Source organism: Haliotis cracherodii, unplaced genomic scaffold (assembly GCF_022045235.1).
Source record: "Haliotis cracherodii isolate W230 unplaced genomic scaffold, xgHalCrac1.p SCAF_17, whole genome shotgun sequence".
Lineage (NCBI taxonomy): Eukaryota > Metazoa > Mollusca > Gastropoda > Lepetellida > Haliotidae > Haliotis > Haliotis cracherodii.
The window spans coordinates 6,861,401-6,875,763 of NW_027266272.1; the positions used below are offsets into that span (position 1 = coordinate 6,861,401).

Genomic DNA, 14,363 nt, shown 5'->3' on the forward strand with positions numbered 1-14,363 from the left:
AACCAGATCGGATTAGTCTATTTATATAGGGGAGTGAATATTTTTGGTCTGGAGTTACTTTTACATTCTGAAAAATAACATTACAATTATACAAATGCTACAATTATTACAACTTACATTTATAACATACACCACATCCAGTTGTAACCGATGAGCAACATTCACCGAATCACAGAAATGATATGTCTCATAATTGAGCTAACACCCTTTCACAGAAAATGAAATCGTCCTATGACCTCTAAGTGACGTCACAGGTCTTTCATAAGGCAGCCATCGTTGTAGCGAGTTTACCGGTATTTCGCCTAGGCTGTTGGAGGACATACATGTGAGTTTTTAGTATATTCGGCCCATTTTCGTTAGCTCAGGTCAAATACTTGTGTGTTTTAAAAAATGATGGTCACGTTTTAACGTTTTATTTAGATCTATGTGAAGTAAATATGTCGATTATTTCGAAATTTCGTCGAACGCCGCTTGTTGTCTTCTGTTCAATGACAAAACTGACAGACCTGCTATTTTCGGAAATTTCGTTATTACTATTCGTTTGAATACGTTATTTTGAATGTAAATTACTTACAGAAGAGAAATTATGTCATATTTGGATGTTTGTTTTTGTTAATATATGTATACGTGACAGCTTTTAGAGAAGGTCACGTGGGTGTTTGCAAGGTCATGAATGAACCACGTGTGAATTTGCGTAAAATACGTAGTATTTGCTGTCAAAGATGTGTACTTAACCGTCTAGGGTTGAATACAGCTCGAGTTACGGCGTTGTGGAAAGCAGAAGCCATTTGTTGGATTAAATCATGTCGATTTTAATTCAACATTAGGCCACATCATTGTGAGCTAAGCCTACCCGGAAGATAAGTGTATGCATAGAGTGTGGGTCGACCAGTCCACAGAAGTGACTGGAGAGGCCGAACAAAGCCACACAGCTACAGAAACCAATCCAATTCGCTAGCAAGATTTAACCGTTGGAGCGTAGCATGATACTTTTTGAGTCCATGATCTCTGCAATATTGTTCCTAAGTTGTTCAGATGACATTTGTCTGACGTTTTTCTAAATTATTAGATCCTTGTAATAAAATTTTTCATAAGTAAATGTCATTTTCAGTCACCGAAGTGATATGAAACATGTTTGTTGAAATGTGATCCCAATTCATGTGACGTCACTGACGAGTTTTGATATTCAATTTTGTGGTTTAATCACATTGAATTTACAAAAGAAAGCAGGGTCAGTTTTGGTTTATTTTGAGGTTTATCCCAAGCTTTATTCCCATATGCGGTTTCAATTAGCCATGCTTCATGTGCCGCTTTAATTACAAGCATCAAACAAATATGTCGGACATGAATGAGGTATGAGGAAACTGGTAGAGGTGTGATGATTCATCTAACAAGGTCATGTACCAATACTTTTTTGTAATTAAGTATAAATGTCAACATGGTCAAGGGGTTCTAGCCATAATGTTAGAAGTTAAAGGTTTGGGGGTCCTTAGATTCAAATACAAACCGCAAGGACCCACCCACCCATCAATTTCAAACACCAATGAGGATAGCATGAAAAATTTGTAAACATTGATGTTTTCTGCTGGTATGCGTCATTGTGCTGTATTATACCTGATTTGTCAGGCTCTGTGTGGTATTGCGGCAAGGTGAATCATTACAGCCCTAGATAAGGATCTGGTGGAGTTTCCCTGACAACTTTAACATTAATAGCAGTATTTTGTTGCCTACATTATTCTCATTAAAAACAATTTATTTTTAATTTTCAGTTACGAAAATGGCAGATGTACCAGCTGGAAATGCAGAGAAGGGGAAGAAGATTTTCGTTCAGAGGTGTGCCCAGTGCCACGTTGTAGACAAAGGGGGAAAGCACAAGACTGGCCCCTGCTTGAATGGGCTCATTGGACGCAAGACCGGACAGGCAGCAGGGTTCTCCTACACAGATGCTAACAAGAGCAAAGGTGACCTTGAAACTGCCTCTGTCTACATCTCCTTTCATGTATTAAGTCATGATCAAGTTGAATTTCGCAATATTACCTCTCTGTGCCAAAAACTTTTGAGTCTACTGACCCGGACTTTGGTATAAGCATGATTACTAGCTTGCTTGATAGACCTAACAAAAATGTACTGGACTCCAGCTACGGATTAGTGGCAAAAGTTGCAGATTGTTATACTGTTATATTCAAACTTTATTGTTACTGCTTAAACTTAAAGTAAACCCTGGAAACTTAACATTGTAATCTAGAGTATTCCAACTATTGGTATTTAATCGTTGATAAATGTAGTACAATATAGTTAAAACCACAATGACATGTCATCCAAATTGTTGAATTGTAATCAATGTACGTGCGTGTAGAAAGAATGTGAACACATAGCTGGAGTTTGGTTTCGATTGATTGCAGAAGCCTTTCCTTTTTCTTTGTAAATCATGCTAAGTGTGCTTGTAAATCATACTAAGTGTATTTTCATTTTGTTTTGAAGGTATCACCTGGTCCAAGAATACCCTGTTCGAATACTTAGAAAATCCCAAGAAATACATCCCTGGAACAAAAATGATTTTCGCTGGACTCAAGAAGAAGCAAGAACGTGCCGATCTTATTGCGTACCTGGAGGAGTCGACAAAGTGATAATGTCAACTCTAGGAAATAATGAACTGTACAGTCTTATATCAATTTGCAACTAGTGTGTCCGCGGATGAACTTGTGAACATGTCTTATCTCTATCATTTTAACCCCGCAAAGGGAGGCCGTGCCCCAATTTTGTGGACTTTAGAGCATTGGTTTTCATTAGCTGTCATACTTAAATTTTAACTGTCTTGATTTTTAAGTTATTGCCAAGTGGCAGATATAGAGCGAACAGGTGTGAATGTTTGTTGCAAAAAAAATATTAAACCAGATCAACATTTTAAAACTGATTTTGGTTGTTTTTCAAGCTAACAGAAAATTTAAAACCTGGTCAAATTAACACTTTCTTAGTAAAGTACAGATTCTAGTACTTTTTTGGGGTTGAGTCCCGCCCGGGATTCCACAAAAATGAAAGTCCGACAACTGGTAGTCTAGATCACATACTTTGAGTACCCCCCTGACAAGTGTAAATTGGCACGGCTCCCATGGCCGAAAGCTATGAATACACAATGCCACATTTGACCACTTTCTAAATGGCATTGTGTATTCACTGGTCAAATTAAGTTTCTCCTTTTTATCCAGAGCATCATATTACACTATGCTACATAGAAAGGGATAGACACCATTGGTCATGTTCAACAGGTGCATAGCTTATTGCGGACAAGTGGTTTACGTAAACCAGGTCCTTCCAGATTCTCTCTAGTCTCAGACGAGTAGCACCGTGATACCACAGCATGCCAATGAGACATGTACTAAAAGTGCATAATTAACTTTAACTCGAAATCAGAAAAGATGTTTTTGTGATCAAGTCCATCTCCAAACACATGTTATGAAGACATTGTTTGATTATTTCATGGTGCGATAACCAGGCCCCGATTTCTCAAAAAAAACTTAAGTTATAAAACTGAACATTTTTTTTTGCCTGTGTTTATTTTGCCAAGTATTACAAAAAATCGTAAATGAGCGTCCAGTTTTTTTCAGTATACTTGATACAAACCCCTTTTAACATCCAAGTTGTCATGCAGGGTTCAAAATTCCTTTATTTAACTGTCAATGGCGCAGTCAATAAGTTTCTGATGCCTGAAGAGCATGCTTAGAAATCATGTTTTTTAATGAAAATGTTTATTTTGAATTGGGTGATTAATGTACATCTGCACAAGTGAACTGGACAAACACATTGGAAATATATATACAAAGAAAAAAAGTTAAGCACACCCCTATTTCTGAACCATGACAAATGGCAATAATCATGGCATGGGATGACTGACCACAGGATCTGGGTGATACCAATGTCATCAGATAGAACACACATTTGACAAATAACAGATATTGGTGATATTTACTGACAAAAACATCATTGCAACACAGGTACTGTTTGTGATCTTGGACAATGCCTAAAAAAAGTATGGAGCTGCAGGATTAAGTAAACGAGTAACATTTGATGTTTCATGTGAAAATGTTCCTTAAAGTCTACTTGACATGACACATGAAACAGATCAGTAGCCTCCAGTCAGACGTTTGATCTGTTGATGGGTCAACATCCACTCCTGATGCAATGCTGCTTCCAGTTGGCGTAAATCTTGTACAGGAGGATCTCGTGCCTGTACGTGCCACCCCAGAATATCCCAAACATGTTCAAGGGTGTTCAAATCTGGGCTCATTGCTGGTCAGGGTAGAGTTGTTGCATTGGCCCTCATGTGATCCATGCGAACGATGAGGCCTGGCATTGTTATCCATGTACTGAGGATGAGTAGCAAGAGGGTGGTTGTCAAAATGAGGGAAGACGACTGGCCTCAAAACTTCCCGGATGTACTGAGCCCCTGTTAAGTTGCCCCTTATGACGTCCAAATCCAGCCTGCAATCATGAGAGATACTACCCCACACCATTACCAAGCCCCTGCCGTATGTAACAGTCTGTAATGTTCCTGGGGGTGTAGGCTGTGTTCCGGTGCCTCCAAACTTTTGTTCTTCCATCAATGACGTGGAGCAGAAAGCTACTTTCATCCGACCAATGGATCTGTCTCCAAGTTCTCAGATTCGAGTTTTGTCGTGCAATACACCATGTTAAACGAGCAGCTTTGTGGTGATCTCTCAACACGGGACGCTTTATGACTTGTCTAGCCCTCAGTCCTGCTTTCAGCAGGTTCCTGATGGTTCTGGTGCTGAAAACGACGATTGGGCAACCACAGCTGTTTCAGATGAGTACTTGTTAAAAAGAGTTATCGGCGTATGAGACGAAGGAGGTCCCTGTCTTCACGATGTGTTGTCACAGGAGGTCTCCCAGATTGATTAAACAGCTTATGACAGTGTGATGATACCCGAAATTACGACCAATGGCATTACAAGACATTCCTGCGTTTTACATGCCGATTATTTGCCATCTGGTAATCGCCTTTGTGTCATGGTCACACAATGTCATGGAATAACTGTTTAAAACCAAGCTTAAGAAAGCAATTTTAACAATTGGATATACTGCTTTTAGAGATTCTCGAGGGTAGCATGCTTCACGGGCATACCATGCATGTCGTGAGCTTTCGTCACACATGACTGATTACACGTATCGAAAATATAATTCTTCCCGTAATTATATCTTTCATGACTGTTACAAATATTGCGACAAACAATAATGAAATATATAAGGGTGTGCTTAACTTTTTTCTTTGTGTATATATGCATGGTCACACAAGTAGTCCTGGTGATTCAGAAACATAAAGGTATCCATCTCCATAACGGGACATGGTCAGATTTATCTGGTTCATGGTAGGTGGAGTTCAAATGACATTCACCACAATCAAAGATTGATTTTAGATTTTGGTCTTGGTTTTAGTCTTGTTGCACACACATTCTAATCTTAAAGCGAATGAGAGTGCATGCTGCAGTCTGAAAAATGTTAAATGACTTTCAGAGCCCAGAAATCTTTTCCTCAATCACAACTTGAAAGAACATGCCATTCAGTTTTGTGAAATGGGATTACCCAGTTCATGTTAATTAAATCATGTTTGATCAATATTTATTGGAACAACTTTGATTTAGTTTTTCCCATATTCTGCAAATCAGGCAAGGTTCAATTATGACTGGAGCATGTGGTGTCCTCCACTGTATCGTGACATCAATGCTATCCAGGGTGACATGTAAACTGGTTCCAAATTATTTTTCTAGACGTCCAATACTGAATATTAAGCCCCGCAAAACCTGAAAACATAATGTTTATCTCCTGGATGGCACCTATTTATCTGCGAGAGTCTGTGGCGCACAGGGATATGTGTTGTCTCTCCCATCATGCCACCAGTTTCAGAAAGGGTTGGGATAAATGTGAAACTTGATGTTTTTCACTTAGTGAAGTTAATGACTTAATTCAAACCAATGTTGTGGTACCTATGCCGTGTTGAGGACTTGGGTGCTAAATCTGTTGTGGTTTGGGGGCACTGGTGGCCCAGTCGTCTAAGGCGCCGCGATTCGCTGTGCAGAGTTGCGTTCCTTGGGCACGACAGAAACCTATGATTGTGGGTTCGAATCTCGGTTCACCTTGATCATGTTTCTAGGTTTGTCAGCACCATACCCGTGCTTGTGGGTTTCACCGAAGTGGTAAACATCTGAGACCTGCATCACTTCGGGCTTTCCTCCCACATTAAGCTGACACGCCGCGATATAAATGGAATACTGTTAAAAGCGGCGTTAAACCCAACTCACTCACTCAGTGTTGTGGTTTAATCTGACCTAACAAAAAAACCTTCGTTGGATTGATGCAAGAACCCCCGGCATTCATCCCTTCAGAATGTTCAGCAATACAGGTTTCAAAGTTTACATGCCTGACAGAAGGTATTCCTGCTATGTCACTTTAGTGGCAGGGTCTCATGAAGAATTTGACATCATTTATCAACTTTTAAGAAAAAGAAGCTGGGCAAGTTTATATTCACCAGCATCAACTGGACACTCCACTGCAAACTGTTCCTTGAGTTTTGCAATGCCTCATGATGGCTAATGAAACCTTTGGTTGATTTCTCTGCACTCTGCTGAGCATATGCCTGTAGGTAATTCAGGGTTGAATGGAGTTTCTGAATCATGTGAATGATTAAGTGGTCTTGTCATTAGCAAATGTTGCTGTCACATTGTGTAACAGTGTTATTGCCTATAGACACCCCCGGAGGACATCTGGACTTTGAGGCACCAGCTGAATGTTCTGTAATCACAATGATGGTCTCCATTTAATGATGATAAATCTACTGGCTACGTTCTCTGAGGTCCAGTGGATAGAGCATCTGCCTGGAGTACCTGGTTGTCCCAAAAGATGTTAAACGATGGTACTTGTTACCCTGTCTGGCCTTCGGCTTGGAGGGGGATAAAACAAGGACTGGTCACCCAGTCAGTATCGTGTATCTGAGTGGCGTATCCATGTTAAACCGCAGCATGGCATTTCGGTAGGCTAGCTATAAAACCAGCATAAGTCCGGTCTAGTACAAGCACACACACCAATGTACATGTAATATGGTCTCTGCAAATATGAAAAACATAGGATGTTTAAGCTTTTTATTTTTTGCCATATATACACAATGAGAAAACAATAGAATCATTGTGTACCTATCACGTAATACAACAGTTTTACACAAATATTTACACCTCCATAAACCTGACTGAACAGTCACAGCGCCAAGACTGTTCTGTTGACGAACTTGATCCACACACCAATCTCAGTGCTATGACTGTCCAGTGGCATAGCAACTATGTTGCACCAAAATAAAATATAGTTTTAAAAAATGTACGATAGTGTGTTCTTTAACCCAACTAACGTTTGTTTATTTGTTGTTTAACGCCACACTCAGGAATATTCCAGCTATACGACGGCGATCTGTTAATATTCAAATCTGGACCAGACAATCCAGTGATTAAAAACATCATGAACATCGATCCATGCAATTGGGATGCGATGACATTCATCAACCAAGTCAGTGAGCCTGACCAACAAATCCCGTTAGTTGTTGCCTTTTGCGGCAAGCTAAGCATGGGTTGGTGAAGACCTTTAGAATAATTCTATCCCAGATCTTCACGGGTCTGACGCTGCTTTTAATGATAAGATACACAATGTCAGCCAGCAATGGCCAGGCCTAACACAAATGAAATACAATCATGACCAGGCTAAATGTGATTGAATGACCCAGAGCCAAGATTAACCAGTTGTGTGAATGAGACAACCAGTATTAACCTTTGTCCTCCAGCAACATGGAACATCGAGAATTACATGAAAAAATGAGCCAAATTAAATATAGGAATACATATATATTGACTGAAGCATCAAGTATTGATACACGAGGCTGGCGTATTCTGACACCAGCCTGCAATCATGAGAGATACTACCCCACACCATTACCAAGCCCCTGCCGTATGTAACAGTCTGTAATGTTCCTGGGGGTGTAGGCTGTGTTCCGGTGCCTCCAAACTTTTGTTCTTCCATCAATGACGTGGAGCAGAAAGCTACTTTCATCCGACCAATGGATCTGTCTCCAAGTTCTCAGATTCGAGTTTTGTCGTGCAATACACCATGTTAAACGAGCAGCTTTGTGGTGATCTCTCAACACGGGACGCTTTATGACTTGTCTAGCCCTCAGTCCTGCTTTCAGCAGGTTCCTGATGGTTCTGGTGCTGAAAACGACGATTGGGCAACCACAGCTGTTTCAGATGAGTACTTGTTAAAAAGAGTTATCGGCGTATGAGACGAAGGAGGTCCCTGTCTTCACGATGTGTTGTCACAGGAGGTCTCCCAGATTGATTAAACAGCTTATGACAGTGTGATGATACCCGAAATTACGACCAATGGCATTACAAGACATTCCTGCGTTTTACATGCCGATTATTTGCCATCTGGTAATCGCCTTTGTGTCATGGTCACACAATGTCATGGAATAACTGTTTAAAACCAAGCTTAAGAAAGCAATTTTAACAATTGGATATACTGCTTTTAGAGATTCTCGAGGGTAGCATGCTTCACGGGCATACCATGCATGTCGTGAGCTTTCGTCACACATGACTGATTACACGTATCGAAAATATAATTCTTCCCGTAATTATATCTTTCATGACTGTTACAAATATTGCGACAAACAATAATGAAATATATAAGGGTGTGCTTAACTTTTTTCTTTGTGTATATATGCATGGTCACACAAGTAGTCCTGGTGATTCAGAAACATAAAGGTATCCATCTCCATAACGGGACATGGTCAGATTTATCTGGTTCATGGTAGGTGGAGTTCAAATGACATTCACCACAATCAAAGATTGATTTTAGATTTTGGTCTTGGTTTTAGTCTTGTTGCACACACATTCTAATCTTAAAGCGAATGAGAGTGCATGCTGCAGTCTGAAAAATGTTAAATGACTTTCAGAGCCCAGAAATCTTTTCCTCAATCACAACTTGAAAGAACATGCCATTCAGTTTTGTGAAATGGGATTACCCAGTTCATGTTAATTAAATCATGTTTGATCAATATTTATTGGAACAACTTTGATTTAGTTTTTCCCATATTCTGCAAATCAGGCAAGGTTCAATTATGACTGGAGCATGTGGTGTCCTCCACTGTATCGTGACATCAATGCTATCCAGGGTGACATGTAAACTGGTTCCAAATTATTTTTCTAGACGTCCAATACTGAATATTAAGCCCCGCAAAACCTGAAAACATAATGTTTATCTCCTGGATGGCACCTATTTATCTGCGAGAGTCTGTGGCGCACAGGGATATGTGTTGTCTCTCCCATCATGCCACCAGTTTCAGAAAGGGTTGGGATAAATGTGAAACTTGATGTTTTTCACTTAGTGAAGTTAATGACTTAATTCAAACCAATGTTGTGGTACCTATGCCGTGTTGAGGACTTGGGTGCTAAATCTGTTGTGGTTTGGGGGCACTGGTGGCCCAGTCGTCTAAGGCGCCGCGATTCGCTGTGCAGAGTTGCGTTCCTTGGGCACGACAGAAACCTATGATTGTGGGTTCGAATCTCGGTTCACCTTGATCATGTTTCTAGGTTTGTCAGCACCATACCCGTGCTTGTGGGTTTCACCGAAGTGGTAAACATCTGAGACCTGCATCACTTCGGGCTTTCCTCCCACATTAAGCTGACACGCCGCGATATAAATGGAATACTGTTAAAAGCGGCGTTAAACCCAACTCACTCACTCAGTGTTGTGGTTTAATCTGACCTAACAAAAAAACCTTCGTTGGATTGATGCAAGAACCCCCGGCATTCATCCCTTCAGAATGTTCAGCAATACAGGTTTCAAAGTTTACATGCCTGACAGAAGGTATTCCTGCTATGTCACTTTAGTGGCAGGGTCTCATGAAGAATTTGACATCATTTATCAACTTTTAAGAAAAAGAAGCTGGGCAAGTTTATATTCACCAGCATCAACTGGACACTCCACTGCAAACTGTTCCTTGAGTTTTGCAATGCCTCATGATGGCTAATGAAACCTTTGGTTGATTTCTCTGCACTCTGCTGAGCATATGCCTGTAGGTAATTCAGGGTTGAATGGAGTTTCTGAATCATGTGAATGATTAAGTGGTCTTGTCATTAGCAAATGTTGCTGTCACATTGTGTAACAGTGTTATTGCCTATAGACACCCCCGGAGGACATCTGGACTTTGAGGCACCAGCTGAATGTTCTGTAATCACAATGATGGTCTCCATTTAATGATGATAAATCTACTGGCTACGTTCTCTGAGGTCCAGTGGATAGAGCATCTGCCTGGAGTACCTGGTTGTCCCAAAAGATGTTAAACGATGGTACTTGTTACCCTGTCTGGCCTTCGGCTTGGAGGGGGATAAAACAAGGACTGGTCACCCAGTCAGTATCGTGTATCTGAGTGGCGTATCCATGTTAAACCGCAGCATGGCATTTCGGTAGGCTAGCTATAAAACCAGCATAAGTCCGGTCTAGTACAAGCACACACACCAATGTACATGTAATATGGTCTCTGCAAATATGAAAAACATAGGATGTTTAAGCTTTTTATTTTTTGCCATATATACACAATGAGAAAACAATAGAATCATTGTGTACCTATCACGTAATACAACAGTTTTACACAAATATTTACACCTCCATAAACCTGACTGAACAGTCACAGCGCCAAGACTGTTCTGTTGACGAACTTGATCCACACACCAATCTCAGTGCTATGACTGTCCAGTGGCATAGCAACTATGTTGCACCAAAATAAAATATAGTTTTAAAAAATGTACGATAGTGTGTTCTTTAACCCAACTAACGTTTGTTTATTTGTTGTTTAACGCCACACTCAGGAATATTCCAGCTATACGACGGCGATCTGTTAATATTCAAATCTGGACCAGACAATCCAGTGATTAAAAACATCATGAACATCGATCCATGCAATTGGGATGCGATGACATTCATCAACCAAGTCAGTGAGCCTGACCAACAAATCCCGTTAGTTGTTGCCTTTTGCGGCAAGCTAAGCATGGGTTGGTGAAGACCTTTAGAATAATTCTATCCCAGATCTTCACGGGTCTGACGCTGCTTTTAATGATAAGATACACAATGTCAGCCAGCAATGGCCAGGCCTAACACAAATGAAATACAATCATGACCAGGCTAAATGTGATTGAATGACCCAGAGCCAAGATTAACCAGTTGTGTGAATGAGACAACCAGTATTAACCTTTGTCCTCCAGCAACATGGAACATCGAGAATTACATGAAAAAATGAGCCAAATTAAATATAGGAATACATATATATTGACTGAAGCATCAAGTATTGATACACGAGGCTGGCGTATTCTGACACCTTGTAACATCTGTACCATTGACACTCCATATCGACTGACAGACAAATGACTAGTTCATGCACTGAAACTTAAATACAACAGAGATCCAGGTAAGCTACATATTTGCGTAAAAGAATCAAAATGTATCACAACTACCCTATTCATTTAAAGTTTTGTTTGTTGTTAAACTCCACACTGAGCTATATGATGGTGGTCTGTAAATAACTGAGTCTGGACCAGACAATCCAGTAATTGATATTATGAGGATCAATCTACGCAGTTGGGATCGATGACATGCATCAACCTAGTCAGCAAGTCTGACCACACGATCCCCTTAGTCGCGTTGTGACAAGCATAGTTGTCTTTTTACGTAAGGACGGGTTGCTGAAGACCTATTCTAACCTGGATCTTCACAGGTTTTCATTTTAAGTAGTTTGCTTAGAACTCTTAAAAACAACAACAGTATAACACTGTGTACTTACCCATTGTAAAATGTATCCTTTTCAACTTTTCAAAGAAAACTATCAATACTCAATGTATAACACGCGAGTAAATACACATTGCCTAAAATGGTACCTGGAGCCCTGCTACAACAGTTAATTTGTACAATATAGATGATTGAAACTGACATCATTCCACAATTACAACATCAACATTATCCTCCATTCAATTTCACACATCCTTGTTATCATCCATGCATTATATACAGATGGAGCAAACATTCCGACCTGATGCAAGCCCTCTCATGCCACAACTGATGAACATGCACTATCCACACCTCCAAATCAAAGATGACACAATCTCATGTCATCATCATGATAAATATTAAGTAACATGTTCAGCATAACCTTTAATCATCAGGGTACTTAACTATCCTAAGGCCGTTTTTTCAGTTTGGTCTACAGATTCCCCCCAAAAATAATCAGTTAGGTAGAAATAGTAAAGAGAAAAAAATAATAATTATGACATGAGTAAGTTTTTACGCCGCTTTTAGCAATAATCCAGCGATATAGCAGTGGCGGACACCAGAAATGGGCTTCATACATTGTGCCCATGTGGGGAATCGAACCTGGACCATTAATGTGACGAGCGAACGCTTTAACCACTAGGCTACCCACAGCCCCAATTATGTCATGACAGTGCAAGGTACCCGGAGGTGGCTGAGTTACTAACCCTCACTGCCAACATTGCATTGTCATCACAGCAGAAGTGAGGAAGTTCTGATGGGAAACTCATCTTGTTACCGTGTTGCAAGATTCCATCATTTATTAATTTCATATTAACATATGTCACGCTGGTGGTGATAAAAATATTTTTCAAAAAATGATTTTGTGAATAACAAAATAATTATTTATATTTCCCCTCCGTTTTCCCAGTATTGTGGCCGGCACACCTGTAAACCAAGGCCTAACTTCCTTAGACGTTCCCTTCACAACAGTTTTCTCCACATCCTGCCTCTCTCAATTTGATGGATAATCCCTGGACTTCCTCATCGTAGGATCAGGGAAGTCACTCATCTCACATAGGAGGCGGTGGTGGCGGTTTCGGAGGTTCGTAATTTGGAAGAGGGGGTTGAAAGTTGTAAAATGTGTTCCCTAAGTTGTAGTCTGGCTGCCCAGTGCCCCGAGGGGCATGGCCGGGGTAAGACATTACAGACCCCTGGGGGTACAGAGCAGTAGCGTGGGGGGCAGGGGCCGAACTGTAATCCATCAATTGTGTGGAATCTTTGTGGGTGCTGTCCGAAGTCAGATTAAACATTCCAGAGGTGTTCGTCTTTGAGGGTGCAGGAAGAAAAGATGCAGCTGCTAAGGGGCTACTTTGGGTAACACCATGGGATACGTTCTGTTCAGGTGGTGGAACACCTCGAAATATGTTCTGGTCTGGTGATGGTACACCTTGAAATATGTTCTGATTTGGAGGTGGAACACCTTGAAATATGTTCTGATTTGGAGGTGGAACACCTTGAAATATGTTCTGGTCTTGTGGTGGACCACCTTGAAACAGGTTCTGATTTAAAGGTGGAACACCTTGAAGTATGTTCTGGTTTGGTGGTGGAACACCTTGAAACAGGTTCTGATTTAAAGGTGGAACACCTTGAAGTATGTTCTGGTTTGGTGGTGGAACACCTTGAAACAGGTTCTGATTTGGTGCTGGAACATCTTGAAGGTCACTGTGTGGTGAGTTTGTGCTGACCGCTGGTTGCTTGCCTAGTTTGGAAGAAGCAGACCTTTGTGTTATCTGAAAAACAGAAATAAACTATATTTAGTAATAGGACAACAAACACCACCACCACCAACAGAAACAGGCACTCCAACAACACATTCTTCAGCGGATCCTACAACTCAGAAGAACACTCATTTTTAACATTTACATCATAATTAATCATTCAATATCATAATTAATCACTCAATACCAGACAGAATCCCTAAAATAACCAGCCATGTCATTCCATTGTTCTACACAAGGTTCTCTCCTTTGAGCAAGTCCTTGTTCTCAATCAAGCTGAAAGCCATAAGCAGCTTTGAATATACATAGGGAGGCTTTCCTTTCTCTGTAAGACCTACTTTGGGGTTTTACAGTTTTCAAGTAAGACCTAACATTTTAGTTTGAATCATAAATACGACCTGCTTTGTGGTTTCATTTTTGAACTATGTCAATTAATTTGCATTTGGTGTTGATTTTGGATTGTTTAATTTGCAGCTCAACAACTGTGTATGAAAGTAGCATTAGCAGATAAACAATATGTGTTTTTATGGCAACCATTTTGCCAAGCCGAAGTACAAATATGGGACTGGAAAAACATGAAAAGTATTCATACACAGTGAAAAGTCAGTTATCAGATTACAACACAAATTCCTTTCCCAATGTCTCATAATGTAACCCTGGCACACATTCCCTTCCATACAAAGCAGAAACCGCAGTCCATGGCTGGTAACATTTCTGACGGAATAGGTAAAA

The 14,363-nt window shown here is 40.3% G+C and overlaps 2 protein-coding genes across 2 annotated transcripts in view; one reads left to right on the top strand and one right to left on the bottom strand.

Moving 5' to 3' along the window:
• The first annotated feature begins 249 nt into the window (after positions 1 to 249).
• Positions 250 to 2,910, top strand: LOC139464864 (cytochrome c). The gene is made up of 3 exons (XM_071246421.1): positions 250 to 325; positions 1,770 to 1,961; positions 2,482 to 2,910. Exons 2-3 carry the CDS (start codon positions 1,778 to 1,780, stop codon positions 2,625 to 2,627), a joined length of 330 nt encoding a protein of 109 aa, XP_071102522.1. The 5' UTR covers positions 250 to 325; positions 1,770 to 1,777; the 3' UTR covers positions 2,628 to 2,910.
• Positions 2,911 to 10,612: 7,702 nt separating this feature from the next.
• LOC139464865 (uncharacterized) overlaps positions 10,613 to 14,363 on the bottom strand; it is a 37,485-nt gene continuing 33,734 nt past the window's right edge. The window contains exon 21 of the mRNA XM_071246423.1: positions 10,613 to 13,643. Coding sequence (XP_071102524.1) covers positions 12,924 to 13,643 — 720 coding nt within the window. The 3' untranslated portion in view covers positions 10,613 to 12,923. The remainder of the gene's footprint in view (positions 13,644 to 14,363) is intronic.

Coding starts and splice junctions, on each gene's coding strand:
- LOC139464864 (XM_071246421.1), top strand. CDS start 1,778: ATGGCAGATGTACCAGCTGGAAATGCAGAGAAGGGGAAGAAGATTTTC. Junction 1,962..2,481: donor AGATGCTAACAAGAGCAAAG/GTGACCTTGAAA, acceptor TTTGTTTTGAAG/GTATCACCTGGTCCAAGAAT.